The sequence below is a fragment of the Mobula hypostoma genome, chromosome 18 (assembly GCF_963921235.1).
Source record: "Mobula hypostoma chromosome 18, sMobHyp1.1, whole genome shotgun sequence".
Lineage (NCBI taxonomy): Eukaryota > Metazoa > Chordata > Chondrichthyes > Myliobatiformes > Myliobatidae > Mobula > Mobula hypostoma.
In genome coordinates, this window is record NC_086114.1 from 13,214,706 (window position 1) to 13,238,854 (window position 24,149).

At 48.9% G+C, this 24,149-nt stretch overlaps 1 protein-coding gene across 2 annotated transcripts; it reads left to right on the forward strand.

Moving 5' to 3' along the window:
* The first annotated feature begins 16,791 nt into the window (after nt 1-16,791).
* islr2 (immunoglobulin superfamily containing leucine-rich repeat 2) lies at nt 16,792-22,778 on the forward strand. Of its 2 annotated transcripts, none has more exons than XM_063070152.1 (2): nt 16,792-17,655; nt 19,661-22,777. In XM_063070152.1, the coding sequence occupies exon 2, from the start codon at nt 19,671-19,673 to the stop codon at nt 21,639-21,641; it is 1,971 nt and encodes a 656-aa protein (XP_062926222.1). In that variant the 5' UTR covers nt 16,792-17,655; nt 19,661-19,670; the 3' UTR covers nt 21,642-22,777. The 2 variants fall into 2 exon arrangements, with proteins under 2 accessions (XP_062926222.1, XP_062926221.1); XM_063070151.1 differs by lacking the exon at nt 16,792-17,655 and adding an exon at nt 17,711-19,232 and having other exon boundaries at nt 19,661-22,778.
* The last annotated feature ends 1,371 nt before the right edge of the window (nt 22,779-24,149 follow it).

The following is a 24,149-nucleotide window of genomic DNA, read 5'->3' on the forward strand; positions in this document are numbered from 1 at the left end:
ATCATAAACACAAGTGATTCTGCAGATGCTGGAAATGTTGAGCAATGCGCACAAAATGCTGGAGGATTCTACTGGACCTGCTTAGTCCCTGCAGCAGTTTGTGTGTGTTACAAAAAGAAAAAAATGTGCAAATGAAGGCAAACTGTGCAAAATCAAAATAATACCGAGAGCATGAATTGTAAAGAGCCAATGAGTCCATAAAGAGTCTGTAGGTTGTGGAATGAGTTCAGTGTTGTGCTGTTCTGTGTCATATTCCATCTGGGTAGCCTCCAACCTGATGGCATAAACACTGATTTCTCCGATTTCCAGCAATTTTTCTCACTCTCCCCTGCCCTCTTCTTCAATTTCCCACTTTAGTCCCCACCCCCCTTACCTCTTCTCCTCACCTGCTCATCACCTCCCTCTGCTGCAACCCCTCCTTCCCTTTCTCCCATGGTCTCCTGTCCTATCCAATCAGATTCCTTCTTCTTCAGCCCTTTACCCTTTCAATCTACCACCCCCCAGCTTCTCACTCCATCCACCTTCCCTCACCCACTCACCCCACCCACTGCCCATCCTCACCTGGTCTCACCCATCACCCACCAGCTTGTATTCCTTCGCCTTCCCCACCTTCTCATTTTGACTACTGCCCCCTTCCTCTCCAGTCCTGATGAAGGGACTGGGCCTGAAATATCAACTGTTTATTCCTCTGCATAGATGCTGCCTGACCTGCTGCATTCCTCCACATTTTGTGTGTGCTGACCTGAAATATTAACTGTGTTTCTCTTTGCACAGATGCTGCCCAGCCTTCTGAGTCTTCCCAGCAATGGTTGTTTGGATGTGGGAGGCCCTGGAGTCTCCAAGCCTCCCGGACATCTACATCTGCGCCAAATGCATCGAGATGCAGCTCCTAAGGGACCGCGTTAGGGAACTGGAGCTGCAGCTCGATGACCTTCGTCTGGTCAGGGAGAGTGAGGAGTTGATAGAGAGGAGTTACAGGCAGGTGGTCACACCGGGGCCACGGGAGGCAGGCAAGTGGGTCACGGTTAGGAGGGGGAAGGGGAAAAGTCAGGTGATGGGGAGTACCCCGGTGGCTGTGCCCCTTAACAACAGGTACTCCTGTTTGAGTACTGCTGGGGGGGACAGCTTACCTGGGGGAAGCGACAGTGTCCGTGCCTCCGGCACAGAGTCCGGCCCTGTAGCTCAGAAGGGTAGGGAAAGGAAGAGGAGGGCAGTTGTGATAGGGGACTCGATAGTAAGGGGGTCAGATAGGCGATTCTGTGGACGCAGTCCAGAGACTCAGATGGTAGTTTGCCTCCCTGGTGCCAGGGTCCGGGATATTTCTGATCGTGTTCAAGATATCCTGAAGTGGGAGGGTGAGGAGCCAGAGGTCGTGGTACATATAGGTACCACTGACATAGGTAGGAAAAGGGAAGAGGTCCTGAAAGGAGAATATAGGGAGTTAGGAAAGGAGTTGAGAAAAAGGACCGCAAAGGTAGTAATCTCGGGATTACTGCCTGTGCCACGCGACAGTGAGAGTAGGAATGCGATGAGGTGGAGGATAAATGCGTGGCTGAGGGATTGGAGCAGGGGGCAAGGATTCAAGTTTTTGGATCATTGGGACCTCTTTTGGCGCAGGCGTGACCTGTACAAAAAGGACGGGTTACACTTGAATCCTAGGGGGACCAATATCCTGGCAGGGAGATTAGCGAGGGCTACTGAGGTGACTTTAAACTAGAATGGTTGGGGGGTGGGAATCAAATTAAAGAGGCTAGGCGTGAGGAGGTTAGTTCACAACAGGGGGATGGGAACCAGTGCAGAGAGACAGAGGGGTGTAAAGTGAGGGTAGAAGCAAAAGGTAGTAAGGAGAAAAGTAAAAGTGGCAGGCCGACAAATCCAGGGCAAGCATCAAAAAGGGCCACTTTTCAACGTAATTGTATAAGGGCTAAGAGAGTTGTAAAAGAGCGCCTGAAGGCTTTGTGTGTCAATGCAAGGAGCATTCGTAACAAGGTGGATGAATTGAAAGTGCAGATTGTTATTAATGATTATGATATAGTTGGGATCACAGAGACATGGCTCCAGGGTGACCAAGGATGGGAGCTCAACGTTCAGGGATATTCAATATTCAGGAGGGATAGACATGAAAGAAAAGGAGGCGGGGTGGCGTCGCTGGTTAAAGAGGAGATTAGCGCAATAGAAAGGAAGGACTTTTTAAAAAAATTTCAAAATATACTTCATTCAAAAATAAATATATACAATAAACCAGTCAATAACTTTTCATCCTTTACATACGTTTTCATTATAGTCAGTTCCTATCCGTATTTATAGCCACCCATGTGGCACTCCAGTAGTTCAGCTTAGCATATCATTGTTGAGGGGTATACTCCCCGCCCACCGACCCCTCCCACTCCCACGGGTGGAGAAACCTATACTGTGGTCCTTCCCCACCGGGCCCTTGCGGTGGCTGCACCGAGTTTCAGTGCGTCCCTCAGCACGTACTCCTGCAGCCGAGAATGTGCCAGTCGGCAGCATTCTCCCACGGACATCTCCATGTGCTGGTAGATCATCAAGTTTCGGGCCGACCAAAGAGCGTCTTTCATCGAGTTGATGATCTGCCAGCAGCACCGGATGTTGGTCTCCGTGTGCGTCCCCGGGAACAGCCCGTAGATCAGAGAGTCCTCTGTTACGCAGCTGCTGGGGATGAAACGTGACACTAGCCCGTCCATCCCCCTCCACACCCTCTTTGCGAACTGGCAGTGTGCAAAGAGGTGGGTCACAGACTCCTCCTCACTGCAGTCCTCCCGTGGGCAGTGGGGTGCGGAGACGACGTTTCGGGCGTACAGGAGGGCTCTGACTGGGAGGGCCCCTCTCACCGCCAGTCAGGCGAGGTCTTGGTGCCTGTTGGTGAGATCTGGCGATGAGGCATTTTGCCAGATGAACTGGACGGTCTGCTCAGGGAACCACCCCACTGTGTCCATCACGTCCTTCTCCTGCAGTGCCTGCAGGACACTACGTGCCGACCACTGCCTGATGGCCCTGTGGTCAAAGGCGTTCTCCTGGAAGAACTTTGCCTCGTAGGACAGGTATGCCGGCAACGACCAGCTGACTGGGGCGTTGCGCGGGAGTGGGGCCAGACCCATCCTTCGTAGCCAGGGCGACAAGTAGAACCTGGGCACATAGTGGTACTTGGTGCCCACATACCTGGGTTCTACACACAACCTGATGCAGCCACATACGAAGCTGGCCATCAGGGTGAGGGCGACATTGGGGGCGTTCTTGCCCCCGTTGTCCAGGGACTTGTGCATGACGGTCCGTCTCACCCGCTCCATCTTGGATCCCCAGACGAATCTGAAGACAGCCCGGGTGATTTCCGAGCTGTAGGAGCGGGGGACGGGCCAGACCTGCGCCAAGTACAGCAGCCCTGAGAGCACCTCACACCTGATGACCAGGTTCTTGCCCGTATCGACAGGGAGCGCTCTCCCCACAGTCCCAGTTTCTGTTTCACCTTGGCAGTCCGCTCCTGCCAGTTCTTGTTGCACGCCTCAGCCCCTCCGAACCAGATCCCCAACACCCTCACGTGGTCAGACCTGATGGTGAAGGGGACGCTGGATCGGTCGGGCCAGTTGCCGAAGAGCATGGCTTCGCTCTTCGTGCGGTTGACCCTGGCCCCCGACACTAGCTCGAACTGTTGGCAGGTGCCAATAACCTGCGAACTGACCTCGGATCGGAGCAGAAGACGGTGACGTTGTCCATGTACAGGGAGGTTTTCACTTGGGTCCCTCCACTGCCTGGCAGCGTCACCTCTCTTATGCCCTCATCCCTCCTGATGGCTTCCGCAAAGGGTTCTATGCAGCAGACAAACAAGACAGGGGAGAGGGGACAGCCCTGCCTGACTCCAGACCTGATGGGGAAGCTGTCTGTTTCCCACCCGTTAACCTGGACTGCACTACGGATGTCTGTGTAGAGCAGTCTGATCCAATTCCGGATTCCCTCCCCAAATCCCATTTTGGAGAGCACGTCCGCCATGTACGTGTGCGATATCCTGTCGAAGGCTTTCTCCTGGTCCAAGCTGACCAGGCAGGCGTCCACCCCCCTGTCCTGCACGTAGGCGATGGTGTCCCTCAGCAGCGCGAGGCTGTCTGAGATCTTCCTGCCCGGTACGGCACAGGTTTGGTCTGGATGGATCACCTGTCCCAGAGCAGACTTGACCCTGTTGGCGATAGCCTTGGACAGGACCTTGTAATCCACATTCAGGAGAGAGATGGGTCTCCAATTTCTAATGGCATCCCTTTCCCCCTTCTGCTTATAGATGAGGGTGATGATGCCCTTCCTCATGGACTCAGACATACTGCCGGCCAGAAGCATAGCGTTGTACACTTCCAGCAGGTCTGGGCCCATCCAGTTCCACAGAGCCGAGTACAACTCAGCCGGTAGGCCGTCGCTTCCGGGAGTCTTACCCGACCCAAAGGAACGGATGGAGCCTGTCAGCTCGTCCAGGGTCAGTGGCTGATCCAGACTCTCCCGCTTGCTGTCGTCTAAGACCTGCGTGACAGACGACAGGAGTTGCGGGAGGCTGTGGATCCTGTGGCCTTTTCGTCGTACAGACCGGCATAGAAGGACGTGCAGATCCTCAGTATGTCGGTCTGCGAGGACGCGACTGGGCCGTCCTCTTCCTTAAGGTTGTGGATCACAGAGCTCCCCCTGTGCACCTTCTGGAAGAAGAAGCGTGAGCACGTCTCGTCCTGCTCCACGGTTTGGACCCTTGATCGGAAGATGATCTTGGAGGATTCGGCCGGCCCTTCACCTCTCGCAATTCCTCCCTGACATCCACCCCCTTCGACTGCAGAAGGAGAAGTTGCTGCAACTCTGTCTGGAGTTTACGCAGTTCCCTCTGCTCCTGCCTTGCCTTCTGGATACCCTTGCGGATGAAGAACCTCTTGATGTTCTCCTTGGTGGCTTCCCACCAGTGAACCGGGGAATCAAAGAAGGCTTTCAAGATTCTCCAACCTGTGTACTCCCTCTCTAGTTCCTCGATGTTCTCTGGGGTCAGCAGCTTTACATTCAGCTTCCAAGTCCCCCTGCCTGCCTTCTGGTCCTCCCGTAAGCGACAGGCGGCTCGCAGAAGGCAGTGGTCAGAGAAGAACACCGGCGTGACGTTGGTGGACCTGACCGTGAGGGACTCAGACAGGAAGAGGAAGTCGATCCGGGAGCGGGCTGAGCCGTCCGATCGTGTCCAGGTGGCTTGCGGCTGTGCTCCACCTGTGGGGGTGCCAAAGGCGTCGCGCAGCTTGGCTGTCTTCACCGTTTCCCTCAGGAGTCTGGAGGTACTGTCCAGCCTGCCGGGTCCTCCAGCCGCATCAATGGTGTAGTTGGTCTCCGGCCAGAACGACCGGCTGGGACGTCACCAGCAGCTGTGGGAGCTGCTCGAAGACGGCCAGCCGCTCGCTCCGCACGGGGGAGGCGTACACGTTGATCAGCCGGAGCGGAGTGCCCCGGTATTTGACGTCTGCTACCAGGAAGCGCCCCGCAACCACCTCTTTAACTTGGGTGATTGAGAAGTTGCCTCCCCGCAGCAGAATCCCCAGGCCGGAAGCGCGACAATCGTTGCCCCCCGACCACACAGACAAACCTTCTTCCACCACCGTGACCACCTCCGGTAGTTCCGGAGGTGTGGTAGTCCGCACTCCTGGAGGAAGGTCACGTCGGTTTTTACAGTGTCCAGGTACTGGAGCGTGCTGACGCACCGTCCAGTACTCTTCAAACTGCGCACATTCAAGCACGCCAATTTAAGGTCTGCCATCATTGTAAGTCTTTCATTTTGGCTGCTCTCCGTCCTCACCCTTGCCATCCTGAGCCTTCATTCCCACCGCCTTTGTGAAGTTTTCCACCTTCTGTGGGCTCAGGTACTGCTGGTAGTACTCCTCCGGGTGTGGCCGTTCTGGTTCTGGGCGGGGGGTTGTTGACTTCCTGGGCTGCTTCCCCTTCCAGCTGCTGGGTGCCGGCCGTGGCTCTGCTCCCGGATTCCCGGAGCTCTGTGTGTCTGCTGCTCTCCGCCTCCTGTACTTGGGGGGTGGCCAGCAGACTTTCTCCCTCCTCTCTCCTCCTCTCCACCTGTTCTGCCAGCCGCTTCTTCCGCAGGGGCTGCTGGCCTCCCCCAACTCCTTCCTCCTCTGAAGAGGACAGGGTACCAGAGGTCGTGTGGTTCCCTGCCCTTTTCTTGTGTTGCTCCGCCTTCTGTCGCTTGGCCGCCGCCTTTTGGGTCTTTTTGCATTTCACGACCTTCCATTCCGTTTCCACTTCAGCCCTCCCCTCCTCCATGGACTCCTGCTCGTCGTTTGTCTGGTCCTGGAGGGTCTGCAGGGGGGTGGCAGGTCTTGGGGTGCTTGCACCTTCCTCCCTGGTTTCATCGTCCAAGGACATAAGCCGGGAAGATGTGGAATCGATATGGGTAGAGCTGCGTAACACTAAGGGGCAGAAAACGCTGGTGGGAGTTGTATACAGGCCACCTAACAGTAGTAGTGAGGTCGGAGATGGTATTAAACAGGAAATTAGAAATGTGTGCAATAAAGGAACAGCAGTTATAATGGGTGACTTCAATCTACATGGTGAACCAAATTGGTAAAGGTGCTGAGGAAGAGGATTTCTTGGAATGTATGCGGGATGGTTTTTTGAACCAACATGTCGAGGAACCAACTAGAGAGCAGGCTATTCTAGACTGGGTTTTGAGCAATGAGGAAGGTTTAATTAGCAATCTTGTCGTGAGAGGCCCCTTGGGTAAGAATGACCATAATATGGTGGAATTCTTCATTAAGATGGAGAGTGACATAGTTAATTCAGAAACAAAGGTTCTGAACTTAAAGAGGGGTAACTTTGAAGGTATGAGACGTGAATTAGCTGAGATAGACTGGCAAATGACACTTAAAGGATTGACGGTGGATATGCAATGGCAAGCATTTAAAGATTGCATGGATGAACTACAACAATTGTTCATCCCAGTTTGGCAAAAGAATAAATCAAGGAAGGTAGTGCACCCGTGGCTGACAAGAGAAATTAGGGATAGTATCAATTCCAAAGAAGAAGCATACAAATTAGCCAGAAAAAGTGGCTCACCTGAGGACTGGGAGAAATTCAGAGTTCAGCAGAGGAGGACAAGGGCTTAATTAGGAAGGGGAAAAAAGATTATGAGAGAAAACTGGCAGGGAACATAAAAACTGACTGTAAAAGCTTTTATAGATATGTAAAAAGGAAAAGACTGGTAAAGACAAATGTAGGTACCCTACAGACAGAAACAGGTGAATTGATTATGGGGAGCAAGGACATGACAGACCAATTGAATAATTACTTTGGTTCTGTCTTCACTAAGGAGGACATAAATAATCTTCCAGAAATAGTAAGGGACAGAGGGTCCAGTGAGATGGAGGAACTGAGCGAAATACATGTTAGTAGGGAAGTGGTGTTAGGTAAATTGAAGGGATTAAAGGCAGATAAATCCCCTGGGCCAGATGGTCTGCATCCCAGAGTGCTTTAAGGAAGTTGCCCAAGAAATAGTGGATGCATTAGTGATAATTTTTCAAAACTCGTTAGATTCTGGACTAGTTCCTGAGGATTGGAGGGTGGCTAATGTAACCCCACTTTTTAAAAAAGGAGGGAGAGAGAATCCGGGGAATTATAGACAGGTTAGCCTAATGTCGGTGGTGGGGAAACTGCTGGAGTCAGTTATCAAATATGTGATAACAGCACATTTGGAAAGCGGTGAAATCATCGGACAAAGTCAGCATGGATTTGTGAAAGGAAAATCATGTCTGACGAAACTCATAGAATTTTTTGAGGATGTAACTAGTAGAGTGGATAGGGGAGAACCAGTGGATGTGGTATATTTGGATTTTCAAAAGGCTTTTGACAAGGTCCCACACAGGAGATTAGTGTGCAAACTTAAAGCACACGGTATTGGGGGTAAGGTATTGATGTGGATAGAGAATTGGTTAGCAGACAGGAAGCAAAGAGTGGGAATAAACAGGACCTTTTCAGAATGGCAGGCAGTGACTAGTGGGGTACCGCAAGGCTCAGTGCTGGGACCCCAGTTGTTTACAATATATATTAATGACTTGGATGAGGGAATTAAATGCAGCATCTCCAAATTTGCAGATGACACAAAGCTGGGCGGCAGTGTTAGCTGTGAGGAGGATGCTAAGAGGATGCAGAGTGACATCCTCTGGATAAATGTGATAAATGTGAAGTTATCCACTTTGGTGGCAAAAACAGGAAAACAGATTATTATCTGAATGGTGGCCGATTAGGGAAAGGGAAGGTGCAACGAGACCTGGGTGTCATTATACACCAGTCATTGAAAGTGGGCATGCAGGTACAGCAGGCAGTGAAAAAGGCAAATGGTATGCTGGCATTTATAGTGAGAGGATTCGAGTACAGGAGCAGGGAGGTACTACTGCAGTTGTACAAGACCTTGGTGAAACCACACCTGGAGTATTGTGTGCAGTTTTGGTCCCCTAATCTGAGGAAAGACATCCTTGCCATAGAGGGAGTACAAAGAAGGTTCACCAGATTGATTCCTGGGATGGCAGGGCAGGACTTTCATATGAAGAAAGACTGGATGAACTGGGCTTGTACTCGTTGGAATTTAGAAGATTGAGGGGGGATCTGATTGAAACGTATAAAATCCTAAAGGGATTGGACAGGCTAGATGCAGGAAGATTGTTCCTGATGTTGGGCAAGTCCAGAACGAGGGGTCACAGTTTGAGGATAAAGGGGAAGCCTTTTAGGACCGAGATTAGGAAAAACTTCTTCACACAGAGAGTGGTGAATCTGTGGAATTCTCTGCCACAGGAAACAGTTGAGGCCAGTTCATTGGCTATATTTAAGAGGGAGTTAGATATGGCCCTTGTGGCTACGGGGATCGGGGGTATGGAGGGAAGGCTGGTGCAGGGTTCTGAGTTGGATGATCAGCCATGATCATAATAAATGGTGGTGCAGGCTTGAAGGGCCGAATGGCCTACTCCCGCACCTATTTTCTATGTTTCTATGTTTCTATGTTTGTTTCGGATTTTCAACAACTGTGGCACTTTGTTTCCCAGCAGTAGGGGTTGGCTTGGTTTCTTCCACCTGACCACAGAACAATAAATACTGTGCTTACTTTCATATCAATGGCCAAGGTGAAGTAACTTAACTCAACATGGCTGCTGGATTGACTTAGAATCGCGCTTGGAAACTGAGCTGGGGTGGGACTTAGAATTTCTCGAGAGCTTTGACACATTATTCCTATAATGGGGTTTTCACCATGCCAGCGTCAATACTGACAAATCCAGGGCCAGGGGCTGAGGCCTTTTCTGGAGGTCTGTTGGTGTGTGTAAGGGGGTGTGTGAGTGGGTGGGAAAGGAGTTTGTTTTGCTGTTTTTTTGCTTTTTCATTGTTGTTGTTTGTGTTGTTCTACTGAATATTGTAGGTATGCCACGTCAGCTTAAATATATAGCGACACCTGCAGGCTGCCTCCAGCAACTCCTGTCAGAGAAGCGGCTTGGATCTGCTCCAATTTGCCTACTGGAGCAACAGGTCCACAGCAGATTCCAGCTCATGGCTCTTCATTCAACCCTGGAACATCAAGATGCTCCTCATTGACTACAGCTCAGCATTCAATACCAGCATCCCCCCCCAAAACTAATCAATAAGGTTCAAGACCTTGGCCTCATTGCCTCCTTGTGCAAGTGGATCCTTGATTTCCTCACTTGCAGACCCCAGTCAGTTTGTATGGCCACAAGATCTCCTCCACCATCTCCATCAGCACAGTTGCACCACAAGGCTGTGTGCTTAGCTCCCTGCTCTACTCACAGCTCCTTTGCCATCTTCAGGTTTGCTGTTGTAGGCCAAATCAATGGTGGTGATAAATCAGCATATAGAAGGGAAATTGAAAATCTGGCTGAGCGGTGCCACAGCAATAAGGTGATACTCAATGTCAGCAAGACCCAACGAGCTGTTTATTGACTTCAGGAGGAGGAAATCAGAAGTCCATGAGCCAGTCCTCACTGGAGGATCAGAGGTGGAGAGGGGCAGCAACTTTAAATTCCTCGGTGTTATTATTTCAGAGGACTGGCAGCACCTCTAGTCCCTAAGGAGCTTGTGAAGATTTGGCATGACATCTAAAACTTTGGCAAACTTCCATAAGTGTGTAGTGGAGGGTATATTGACTAGCTGCATCTTAGCTTGGTATGGAAACACCAATGTCCTTGAACAGAAAATCTTACAAAAATTAATGGATACGGCCCAGTCCATCATAGGTAAAGCCCTCCCCCGCCATCGAGCACATCTACACGAAATGCTGTCACAGGAAAGCACATCCATCACCACACAGGTCTCACTGCTGCCATCAGGATGAAGGTGCAGGCGCCTCAGGACTCACACCACCAGGTTCAGGAACAGTTACACCCCTCAACCATCAGGCTCTTGAACCAAAGGGGATAGCTTCACCCAACTTCACTTGCCCCATCATTGAAACTTTCCCAAAACCTGTGCACTCATTTTCAAGGACTCTTCATCTCATGTTCTCAATATTTATTGCTTGCTTATTTATTATTTCTCTCTTTGTGTATTTCCACAGTTTGTTATCCTTTGCACACTGGTTGAACCTCCTCCTCTGCAATCTATATACAGTCCATGCCCTCACTGCTGCTTTGCCTCACACCTAAAGAGTCTGTGTCCATCTTCCAAGAAAATACAGATGCAAAAAATCCATTTAAGATCTCCCCTACTTCTACTCAGTTCTTTGATACACGCCAAGATTGAATTAGTTAGCACCAGCCAATCCATAAGAATGCAGATGCTAGAAATCCAGAGCAACATATACAAAATGTTGGAGGAACTCGGCAGGTCAGGCAGCATCTATGGAGCGGAATAACAGTTGGGCATTTTGGGCTGAGATACTTCATCCGGATTGGAAAGGAGGCGGGAAGGAGTGAGAATAAGAAGGTAGGGAGTGAAAACTGCGGGCGATAGGTGAGACCAGCTGAGATGGAAGGTAGGTGGGTGGGGGAGGGGGTGTATTAAGAAGCTGGGAGGTGATAGGTAAAAAAGGTAAAGGGCTGAAGAAGAGAGAATCTGATAGGAGAGAACTGTAGGCCATGGGAGAAAGGGAAGGAAGGGAAAGGAAAGGCTACTTATTCTGTTCCCTGTCAAACATTTCCTGTTCACCTGAAATCTGTGATTCAATACCCTTCAGCCAATGGAGCGTCACCACCTGCTCTCATGGCTTCACGTGACCCTGATCGGGGGGGGGGGGGAGGGGTGTGGGCGCGCTTAGTGGGTGCTACATCTCCTCCAAAGGTGTCCTGCAGGCTGGGTGGGGGGGAACAGCACCTTACACCTCCTTTGGTAGATAAGTGTCTCCACCCCACCACCTATGATCATGTACACTAATTGTAAATTTAACTAATGGAGTGATAGAGCCATTCAGCACCAACCCAGGCCCCTCAGCCATGCCAGCCAAGATATTTATCTGGGCTACTCCCATCTGTCTGCATTTGACCCATTTCGGTTTCTCAGCACAATTATGGGGGAATAGTTGTCAGTTAAATCAGCTATGGTTACTTACAGCACAGAAACAGGCCATTCAGCCCATCGTGTCTATGATGACTAACAAATACCTTTCTACTCTAATCCCATTTACCAGCACATTCATGAAGCAATACAACAGACTTCAGCTGGTCTCTCTAACCCCTTCCCTATTCCTGTACTTGTCCAAGTGCCTTTTGAATGTCCCTACTGTACGTGCCTAAACCATTTCTTTGAGAGCTCATTCCACGTGCAGTTCCGCAGGAACTAGACCGGCCTAAGGGCCTTTTTCTCTGCTGTAGTCTATACTGATCATCATCTGTGTGTAAATGTTGCCCCTCAAGTCCCTATTAAGTCTCTCTCCTCCCACGTCAAACCGTCTAGTTCTTGATTCCCCAACCCTGGGGGAAAGACTGTGCATGTTCACCTTTTCTATGCCCCTCGTGATTTTATACACGTTCATTAGGTTACGACTGAAGAGCAGCCAGTTTTCCATTACCGCCCGCCCCAGCCACTTCCAAGTTTAAGGATACATAAACATCTCTAAGCAAATTAAATGAGTTGTGGATGAACAGCTGGCGGGAGAATCTGTTGTTGCTTTTTCCGACGCTTGGGGTTAAAGCGTTGAAAATACAAACTTTTAAGAAATCATGCCAACAAACAGCTTTTTAGTGGAAGATAGAGCAGCTGTGTTTGGAAACGAATGCGGCGCAGCCCCGATAGGAATGACCTCACACCTCACTCCATCAGATGTGTGCGAATAATTTAGGGGGGAGAAAACCTTCGGTTATCTGAAATCGTGCAGAAACATAATTCACGGCATTTTGCATTTCCGTAGCAATCTTCACACCCTAAGCCGGTTCAAGAGCTCATAAGCTTGTCAGGCACTGACTCTCTATAGTTCACAATAAAACTGGACGCGATCGAGGTGAAGAGGAATTAGCAGGAGAGCAGTTTCCGTAGAGCTAGCAGGGGCCGGATGGGCAGAATATCCTTCCACATCCGTGACTCCGATTCAATGAATTCTGTTTGAGCATTGTAGTTACACTGTATCGATTGCAAGTTTCAGAAATGGAGAGAGTGGGTGTTTGAGACACAAATTACAATGGCCTCTCACGTAAAAAGTAAGTCACGGCATGCGAGTCCCGACCTGAAACCTTAACTCTGTTTCTCTCTCCACAGATGCTGCCTGATCTGCTGGGCTTTCTGTTTTTATTGGAGGTTTCCTGCATCTGTGTTAAAAATCCATTTGCATTTTAATGCTTCAGATCTTCGGTAATTCCTGAGCATCGGAGCTGGAGGCGGACAAAAATAAGGAATTCGGTTTCAAGTTCAAGTGTAAATTTGATTGTCATTCATTTGCATACAGCTAAATGAAAAAGTGTTCCTCCAAGTGTAAAACAGCATAGACAGTCACATGCGGCACACTTCATATGTATTGCTATGATAGCACTACAGTCACGAAATAATAATAGTACAATTCCCCGAGCGTCATGGCCTGAAGAATTCATTCAAACCCCTTTGAAGATGCAAATCAGGAGTCGGGAGAGAAAATGTAAACAACTTTAAACAATAAATCATTTACATATCGAAAAGAAAATGCAGGGACACTCGGCAGATTGGGTAGCGTCTGTGGAGAGAGAAATAGGCTTCTCCTTTCAGGTTGAGGACTTCCTTCAGCACGCCAATGCTGCCTGGCCTGCTGAGTATTTTCAATACATTCTGATTTTATTTCAGGTTTCCAGCATCTGCAAGTTTTTTTTTAATTTTCAAAAAACTTTTGCACTGTATCATACCTTAATCTTTGCACTAATTTTGGCAGAAGAGAATGGAAGGGAGGAATTGAATTCGAAAATGGTGACCTGGCAATCCTTTAACTGTGTTAGAACAGCTGAACTGTATTTGAATTTACACCCAGTGGCCACTTTATTAGTAGGTACACCTGTAATTTTGTTTGTTAGTGCAATATCTAATCGGCCAATCATTTGACAGCAACTCAATGCATAAACGCATCTAGACATGGTCAAGAAGTTCAGTTGTTGTTCAGACCAAACATCAAAATGGGGAAGTAATGTGATCTAAGTGACTTTAACCGTAGAATGATTGTGCCAGAATATCTCAGAAACTGCTGGTCTCCTGGGACTTTGACACCCACAACAACCTCTAGACTTTATAGAGAATGGTGCGAAAATTTCCAGAGAGAGGCAGTCTGTGGCGAAAATGTCTTGTTAATGAGAGAGGTCAGAGGAGAATGACCAGACTGGTTGAAGCTGACAGGAAGGTGATAGTAGCTCAAATAACTACAATAACCAACAGTGGTGTGCTGAAGAGCATCTCTGAACGCACACCACGTCGTACCTTGAAGAGGATTGGCTACAGCAACGGAAGACTACAAACAAACACAAATAGTGTATGTCGCTGAGGATTAAAAAATATTAAAGTGTCAATATCGGTATTTCCCCACCATATGTTTTATGTCAACTGATTTTTTTCAGTAATCTTATGCAGCCCCGAACCAGGTTGATTTCATAGTAGTTGGGAATGGATAGCAATTGGACACAAAGAATTTTTTGCCCAGACATCTTCAGATAAAATGGTCGAGGAGGAGGGTGAACACAGTTGAATAATATTTTTCTTTTATTTTACACAGCACTGGATAATAACATTTACAGTATTTCAAACGATTTAGCGATTAAAAAGGACAATTACATACCAGTGTGTTTGCTTTCATTTTCTTCGCTCATTCGCTTAAAATAGAAGGTATTTCGATATCCCCCGGAGTAAAATTTGCTTCGATTGGATTTTATAAACCGTTTTGAATATATGTTACGATGATTAAAATATTAAGTGAACACGGAAGAGAATGCGGATGCTGGAATCTACGGCAAATTATTTTTGCATTAAAATATTAAAGTTTGATCTATATACACTCAACATGTGTGTGCGTGCGTGATCTCTTTACAGAATATATGTACTTAAAATTCTAGATGGCGGTGCATTTATATGTCTGTGTATTTGTGTGCACGTTTAGATTTTGATACGTGTTAATGAACATGTACAAAAATGTACCTGTAGGTGGGTAGAATTTGGCTATGTACGATACATTTAATCTGAGCGTCTGTTTTATGTATTTAAGCAGCCAGTTGCCGTACCGGCTCCTTTTTGTTTATCGTCCATGACCACGTTTCACCGGGTCGGATAGCAATTAGACCTCCGATTTGTAACAGATTTTATACCCAGATCCCAGCGGCCAACTCGGACGTGCTCCAAATCGAGTCGGTGGATTGAATTGAAAGCCGCATTTTATTATAAGTGAAGATTTGGGATCGGAATGTCGAGAATTAAACATTTTCCTCTTCGAAAGCAGGTTTGAATAAATTGATATTCTCGGGGGGGAAATGCTCACATTTCATCATAAACACGCAGCCAGCTCCCGGGTTCAGTCTAGTTTCTTTTCCCTCTCTACTTTGCCTTCATTTTACCTGCAGACAATAGTGTTAATATTTGGCTGATAGGGCACATTTGTACTTCTAACTGGATACAACGACTAGAGAGAAACAGGGCGTCACAGTGCTCGGAACTGTTGCATGCATCTCATTTGGCTGGTGAGATGGCAAAACGTTCCCTCAATTAACTCATGAACACCATTACATCTAAAGCACGCCATGCAATGGTTTGAATTAATTCTTTAATTTCGTTCGGAGGTGGGTTTCAAACAGGTTCAGACATTTCAATTCAGTTTCCTAATTTTCCCAAGGAAAGCAAAAATAGGCTCAAAACTAATCCCTTAATCCCAGAGATAAATTAGTCTTAACTTTAGAAATGTCCCCTTTAATACCGCTATCATCGAGTTACCTTTTTGTTAAGCCTTTATCGATTATGCCAAAATGGAGGCGAAAATTCCTCACAGTAACATTTTATTGTAACTCCGAATGCTTCAGTCTTTGAAGTACTGATGGGTTGTATTAGTTTAATTCATCTTTAGCCTATTCCCTTAAATACGCGTGTGGTACTGAGATCGTTCAGAAGAAACGCAGCGAGATTGTGTCGGTTCCCAGTGGGTGTGTCCAGCTGCCCCGGGGTACTAACAATGGACCGAGCCTCGGATTTAGTTTAACAAGAAGAAAACTGGCACCCGGCCAATTTTATTCACACTTGTCCCCCTCTTCCCCGCCCCACTTCTCCCGAACAAGTTGCCAAATTCCGGCCGCCGATCGGTCGCGGGACGCCGCTGGTCACCCGGAGGGGTAGGAGGGCGGGGACGGGCGGCCCAACCCGAGCGACGGTGAAATTCCGGCATCGAACCGGGGAAAGAGGGCATGTCTACAATCAACTACCCCCCTAACTTCTCCCCCATCCTTTCAAGCAGATTTCGAAGTAGGAATACGGTGACATTGTCCGAAACAAGGCGGACATTTTATAAATTATATTGGAGCCAATTATATATACACACACACATACATACATACATACATATAAACTCTTTAAACACTTACGTATCTGTGTCGGTCTCTCTATTTCTAAACTTGCACCCCTCTCTCTTTCACTCTCTCTATCCATCTATTTATCCCTCTCTTCATCAAAATATCTACCCTCTCTATCTATATATTCCTCCAAGCACTTACACTATTTCTGATCGTATGTAAGATTCAGCTATTTATCTGCATAAATAATCTCTATCCTCTACCTGTCGATCTAATGAACCTGGATTTGCCGTGCACATACCGGCTGCGAGAGGCCGGCGTGGTCGGTCGCACTGCCGTGGGTGTCGGCGTCGTGTGGGGTGCCTTCTGTCCCTTTCTGTCCCCTGACCTTCTCTCAGCTCCGACTCGGCTCTCGGAGTCCCGATAGTGGGAAAACTTCAACTATTTTTTGCGGGCATGCAACAAATGGGGTTTTAAAATCATGCTGTTGTGTTAAATATTGAGCAGATCGCCCACGGGGAGTAGATTATAGAACTCGGCCGTCAGGACCTGCCTCTGCATTAAGGTATTACATCGGGTTTTCTGTTCATCCGCGAGATGATGCTTGTCCATCTCTCACAGTTACAGCTTCTCACGAGCATTTATACTCTCTCCATCACTCAGTCTTCCCTTCACGCTGCTCTCTCACTCCTTCCATACTCTCCTCCTCTCACAAGTTCACAGTTTCTACATCTCACACCATTCACACTCTCTTCCTTTCACACACTCACCCTGTCACGCCCATTTACACTCTGTCCTTCTCACTTTCACGCTCTCTCCCTCTCACGCTCTCTCGCTCTCAGCCTTTCACACTCTCCCTCTCACACCCTTTCACACTCTCTCTCACACTCTCTCCCTTTCACATACTCTCTCACATTCTCTCCTCTCACTTTCACACGCTCTCCTTCTCACGCTCTCTCCCTCTCCCACTCTCTCCCTCTCACACCCTTTCACACTCTCCCTCTCACTCTCTCTCGCTCTCACACTCTTTCACACTCTCTCTCACATTCTCTCCTCTCACTTTCACACTCTCTCCCTCTTACACCCTTGCGCACTCTCCCCTCACACGTTCCACACTCCCCCTTTTACACCGTCACCCTTTCAACCTCTCTGTCTCACACTCTCGCCATCTTACACCTTTGACACTCCTTTTCAAACTCTCTCTCACACTCTCTCCCTTTCACCGTTTTATTCTCCCACACGCAGCCCCGCTAACTAACATTCCTCCCCTTTTCTCTCGCTCACCTCTCCCCACACATCCTTTCACCCTCGCACATTCCTTCTGTCTGTCTCCATCACTCCTGAATGCTTTTGCTCTAAAGAGGAGGCGCGGTACCTGGGAGAAGCTGCGCGTCCTCGTGATTGTCGGGAGCGCGCTCGGACATCCCTGGCAAAATCTGCCAGCTGAAGCACGGGCGTGCGTCCATCTGCAAACCTCCCCTCCCAAAAAAAAAGCGGCGAAAATGCTGTTTGGACCCGACACGACCCCTGCAAGAAGCGAGCTCCCACTCTCCGGTCTAGAGCAGCTGGAACCTTCCGCCAACGTCTCGCCACTTTTATCCAGAAACGTGTAAATTACGGGGCCAAAGTCCAACGGCGTTCGGGTGTGTTCGGACTTCTAAAGCAACTATAGATTATCAATCTCATCATCTAAAAGGTAAGATAAAAATTAAATTAATTCCCGTTTAACTCATGGGTAATAGTAACACCAACTATAATATACATGCAAGAGTTTACAAAACACAAGCCCTAAATTAATGTAAATAGAACCAAGGGGGAAAGTCGGCTGGAATTCAGTTTTGCAATTTAGAATATCATTGCGCTTACAGCAATCTCTCCCACAGAGATGCAGACATCTGAAATGCATATACGCATCTCAAAACGACGTTTTAATTAATATTTTATGCTGCAAATAATCCACACGTCTAAATCAGAATTATCAACGAAATGTCTCGATTGTGGAATGAATTCGGTTTAATGCCGGCGTCTGATAAATCAGAAATGCATCGTAAATCTTTAAGATCCTCAGAATTAGATGCCAAACATTACCTCGATTGCAATTATCTGACGCGGCCGGCACGGAGGCCGTTTCATTTTGGAATGGAGCGCGGTGTAATTTAACAGTCTGTCAATCTCCCTTTGATAACTCTCATTCCTTACACGAAATGCTAGATTGTTTGAAATCGCATTCTCTTCAAAACACGCGGAGTTGCAAATCAGAGTTCCCTAACTGAAACTGCAAGCAGTCTAGCTCATAGTTCCAAATATGAATACTGTTGCAGAGACAAAATTTGTATTAACAACCCTGGCTGTAATTGTTAAAGAACTTTGATTCTCGGATTAACGTGACCGAATTCCTCACTTGGCATTTATTTTTATTTCCCGATGAGGAAAGGAATGCAGTATAAAAAATATTTGATTCTCGTAGTTTGTTGGGTCAGAAGATTGAATTTATTGCATGCTAATTTTGAGGATGTTTAGAACATCTAATTTCAAAGCTTACATTTCAATGAATGGGTAAATAGATTAGTCTGATTTAATAAAGTTAGAATCAAGTTTTTATACTGCGAGTTTCTATAGAATTTCTATAGTTGCGAGTGAATAGCTTTCGGAGTGTGAGAATTCCCGTGCGCTGTGTGTGTGTGTGTGTGTGTGTGTGTGTCTGTAAGTGTGTGTGTCTGTGCATATGTCTGTCTGTAAGTGTCTTTGTGTGCGTTGTGTGTGTGTGTCTGTAAGTGTGTGTGTCTGTGCATGTGTCTGTGTCTGTATGCATGTGTGTGTGTGTGTATGTCTGTAAGTATGTGTGCGTGTGTCTGTGTATGTGTCTGTCTGTGTGCGTGTGTGTGTGTGTGTGTGTGTGTCTGTAAGTATGTGTGCGTGTGTGTCTGTGTATGTGTCTGACTATAAGTGTCTGTGTGTGTGTGTGTGTGTGTGTGTGTGTGTGTGTGTGTGTGTGTGTGGGGTGTGTGTGTGGTGTGTGCGTGCGTGCGCAGAACCCGTGTTGAGCACGGGACGTCGCGTGTGTTTTAATTAGATGTCATCACCTATTATTGCCGGGCTGATGAGATGCTTCCCGGGAACCGGCTGCTTCTTGGCTCCAGTTCCTCGGAGAGACGTGGGACAGCCTCCTTCAGAAAAAAAAAACACCACAGGCTGAAGGAAATGTCCGAATTAAATTTTGATGGAGTGAAATAAGGAGACTGTATCCCACGGGCCGTGATCCACGGATTTAAGGTAACCAGTTTGGCGAAGGGGAATTGTTAGAGAGGGCGGCGGGAGGCATGAGGGAAATTAATGCGGAAATCAGTGTGTGGGTGTATGGGCGGGATGGATGTGGGACTAATCAGAGAGGGCCCATGGAGGGAACGCCCCAGATGGACCTAATGGCCGACAAGAAGAGGAAGTATTGAGCAGGGCAGTCAGCGTCAATGGAGAGAGAGAGGGAAAGTGTTAATATTCTAGCATAGTGACTTTTAATCCTGAAACATTATGTCTTCTTCTCTCTCCTCCAACGCTGCCTGACCTGGTGAGTATTTCCAACACCACCTGTTTGTATTCCAGATGTCCAGTCCCCGTGTTTTGGTTTTAGGGTTGGGGCGAGATGTGCATTGAAAAAACACGTTGTCGCCGTCTGTGTGTGTTTGTGTGTTTTCTTTTCCCAGGGAGGAGACGATGGCAGACGGATTGATGTTGCTGGGAGCCTGGTGCCTGGCTGGCTTCTGGAGCCCGGTCCACGCCTGTCCCGAGCTGTGCGTTTGCCAGGACAAATACTCTCACCAGTTCGCCGACTGCGCCTACAAGAACTTCGCTTCCGTTCCCGACGGCTTGCCCCAGAACGTGACCACCCTCAGCCTCTCGGCAAACAAGATCAAGTCGCTGCTCCGGAATTCCTTCGTCCAGGTACCTCAAGTCACGTCCCTCTGGCTGGCGCACAATGAAATCTCCACTATCGAGGAGGGAACGCTGGCGCCACTGTCGCAGCTCAGAAACCTGGACATCAGCCACAACCAGATCGCGCGGTTCCCCTGGCAGGACTTGTATAACCTCACCGATCTGCAGCTCCTGAAGATGAACAATAACCTCCTGTTCGGGCTGCCCAGGGACGCTTTGTCCACCCTGAGGGACCTGCGCTCCCTCCGCATCAACAGTAACCGTTTCCGCACCTTCGAGGAGGGCACCTTCGATTCGCTCACCTCGCTGTCCCACCTACAGATCTACAGTAACCCCTTCTCCTGTAACTGCCGACTGGAGTGGCTTAAGGACTGGATCCAGCAGGCGCTTATCTCCATCCCGGAGAAGCAGGACATCAAGTGCTCGGAGCCGCCCGAGCTGAAAGGGACGGCGGTGGTGGACCTACCCCCGCTGCAGTGCTCGGCGCCCTCGGTCTACCTCAGCTACCAGGGCAGCAAGGACAAGGCGGGCTTCTTCGAAGGCCAGACGCTCACCGTGCATTGTAACTCCACGGGCAACCCCCTTCCCCAGATTAGATGGAAGGTGCAGACGGCCAACAGAGAGGTCGAGCTGAACGAGGCGAAGGTGAGAGAGGAGGGGAGGGAGTTGGCGGCTGGGAAGGAAGACCAGGGGCGGCTGGTGGTCCTTAAGAATGGTACCCTCGTTATCCCCCGCCTGACCAAGTACGAAGAAGGACTCTACACCTGCCTGGCCACAAACCTCGTGGGGAGCAACGAGTCCTCTCTGGAAGTGGTCCTCAGTCCCACATCGAAGCGTGGCCCCGTTTACTCTAAGGACCCCGCTCTGAGCCCCAGCACCACCCAGAGGCCGCATGTCAAGGTCAGCGCCGCCGGTCTGCCCAGCCTGCAAGGGATGGTCGGGAGCCCGGACCCGACCATGGACGCCCCTCCGACCTGGGCACCTGCGCCAAGCGCGCCGGACGCCCAGAGCTGCGTGAGGAGAGAGGGAAGCCGTTACATCTCCAACCACGCCTTCAACCAGAGCTCCCAAATGAAGCAGCACACTTTCGACTTCGGAGTGATCGCCCTGGAGGTGAGTGAGAACGACGCCAGGGTACAACTCACCCCCTTTCAGAGCTCGCCGAGAGTCAGGAGCCCGCAGATGCTGTACCTGTGCAGGGGCCAGGGAGCGGACGGCGCCTCTGTGGTCCAGTGGTCCATGATCGAGACTGGGGTCAACTCCTACCGCTTCCAGAACCTGAGGCCGGGTTCCAACTACACCCTCTGCTTTACGTACACGGGCCTGGATTGCCAAGTTCAGGTGATCTTTACCACCAGGAGGAAGATCCCATCGCTGCTGATCATGATCGTAGTCAGTTGTTTCCTCCTGGGCTTGGCCACCGTCCCTTTGCTGGGAGCGACCTGTTGTCACCTCATGTACAAATACCAGGGCAAGACTTACAAGTTGATCATGAAGGCGCAGGCGCCGGGGAAAGTGGGGAAGGATGCGACCAGCCCGTTCGAGGCCGCCGCCTCCTCTCTGCATGCTTCGGCCCAGGACTACGAGCCCAGCGAGGCAGGCGGGGCGAGCCTGGAGGCCGAGTCTCACGCCAAAGGCAACCAGGACGAATTTGAGATCTGCTCCGAGTACAGCGACCGTCTGCCGCTCGGCGCCGAAGCTGTGGACATAAATCAGGAGATCAACGGGAATTATAGGCGGCCTATGCGCTGACTCTCGAGGCAGAGGAGCAGACGCCCCGAGTCCAACCAACTCCAGCCGAAATAATATTTTAAAAGCCCCCGTTTCCTCTACAAAACTCTGGACCTCCACACGGCCAAACGGCCGTGGGTTTTGTTAAGATATCAGAATCCTGCTGTTGATTTTTTTTTAAAAAAGCACATACACACAACACGGTTCGGGAATTAGGAGCAATTAGGTCCAATTCCCGGTTCAAGGATGCGGGGGTAATGGAGAATACGTGCGATCAGCTTTCGTGAACTAGTCTTTGTCAGAGAAAAACATAAGGTGCTTGGTTAATACTCCATTGTCGACCCTTGTACAGTTCCGTGGGAAGTACTGTATGTCTTCACTACGACCCTCCCTCCTCCTGCATTGATGTAGTGACGCTAATGTGTGTATCTCTCGGTGTTTACCAGTGCAATGTCCGTCCACTACACCGTTCACTGCAGATAGCACACTCCATGCCAACAGCTCCCGGCCCCCGTGTTATGTTCGGAAATTAGTCTGTGTAAATGGAAGTAGTGTTTGGTGTGTATACGGAGTGCATTAATGGGACCGGCCACTCCCTGGGGTGTACGAGGGTATCGTCTTCGGTGTCGCTGTCGAGCTGTGGGGCCATTGGTGTGTGTGTGTGTGTGTGTGTGTGTGTGTGTGTGTGTGTGTGTGTGTGTGTGTGTGTGTGAGAGAGAGAGAGAGAGAGAGAGAGATTGAGAGATTGAGATTGAGAGATTTTGAAACCACGGCCAACCACTGTCCTGCCCGCCTTTGACTCACCCTTCGATATGCTTTATCTCTGTATTCAATACATTAAAACAAAAACATAAAAGTTTATTTGGAACTAGTTGGAAATTTTCCTTGACAGAAAGAAATTGAGTTTGTTCCTGAGTGTGAGTTTTATTGGGATTAAGCCGTGGAGCGTGACAACTCCTCACGTCAAGTCCTCTGTACTACCTCCTTGTTCCTTTCTAATCGACTCCAACCTCTCTGGGTCCAAGCGCGCTCTCCCTCTTTCTATTCCCTGTAAGGGGCTTCACTCAATCCCGGCATGTCCTTCCACAGAATTGCGGCTTGGAAACATTCCGCTTCCCGAAGATGTGCATTCCGTTTAACGATCACATTGTAGTCTGGGGGTTTGGAGTGACAGAGCAATACAATACGGAAGCAACATACATCAAAGTTGCTGGTGAACGCAGCAGGCCAAGCAGCATCTATAGGAAGAGGCGCAGCCGACGTTTCAGGCCGAGTCCTGACGAAGGGTCTCGGCCTGAAACGTCGACTGCGCCTCTTCCTATAGATGCTGCTTGGCCTGCTGCGTTCACCAGCAACTTTGATGTATGTTGCTTGAATTTCCAGCATCTGCAGAATTCCTGTTGTTTACAATACGGAAGCAGGTCCTTTTGCTCAACCGGTCATTGCCGCACCAAGATGCTCCTCCAAGCCCCGTTTACCCGCGTGTTACCTACAACATTTTCCTATCCACGTACCTATTCAAATGCCTTTTACGCGTTGTTGATGTTCACTTCGTCTGACAGCTCGTTCCATACCGGGTCACAGCTAACCATTTAAGTATTTTTTTACCAGCGCGGACACTATCTGTTGGTACCGATGGGTTCACGATCACCCTCGTTTAGAATCAGGATCAAGGTCACCGACCCATGTCGTGAAAATTGTCGTTTTGTGATAGTACAGTGCGAAATAAACAAAATTACTATATAGTCATAACTAAAATAAATAGTTCAAAAGTGTGCAGCGTTCATGGACCGTTCATACATTTGATGGCCAAAGGGAAGAAGTTTCTAAAAAACTTTGACGGTGAAATTTGCATTAAGTCCCACGTAAATTAACAGAAGTAGTAATCTTTGGCATCAATATAAAATTACTGTATTTACGGAATGCATTTCACGGTGGATTTCATTTTTCAGCATTTTACTTGTCGCCTACCATTTATAAAGCATCCAACAGCCGGGGACTGGGCTAACATTATCCCAGTTAAGGAACCGGAAAAAAATTTGATGGTGACTTGAGTGCGAAATAGATTAAAGGAGAAATGTTGGATGGGGCGTCACACACAGGATCCTTATGGCGAGTAGATTAAAAGCCTTTAAGGACAGTTGCAGTCAGTGCTCAGGAGCGGCGGCCATGTGCCTTTCGCCCGCCGCTGGTCTCTGGGCGGTCTCCTCCACCCAGGCTTCACTGCAAGTTAGATTTATCCCAGCCTCCCGGCGGGAGAAACGCAGAGGCATTCAGGACTGCCGAGCAAAATCGGGGTATGAGAGGTATTGCAAAGAAACTGGTCCTTCGGCCCATCAACACCGGACCGACCATCAACATTCCCATATTCCCAATCAATTCTCCCCGATTCTACCCACAGCTACACACCAAGGGAGAAATTTACAGCAGCCAATTAACACGCGACTGGTGTCCGGATTTATTTATTTCGTTATTTAGAGATACAGCACAGTGACAGGCCTTCCCGGCACATCGAGACCAATGACACCG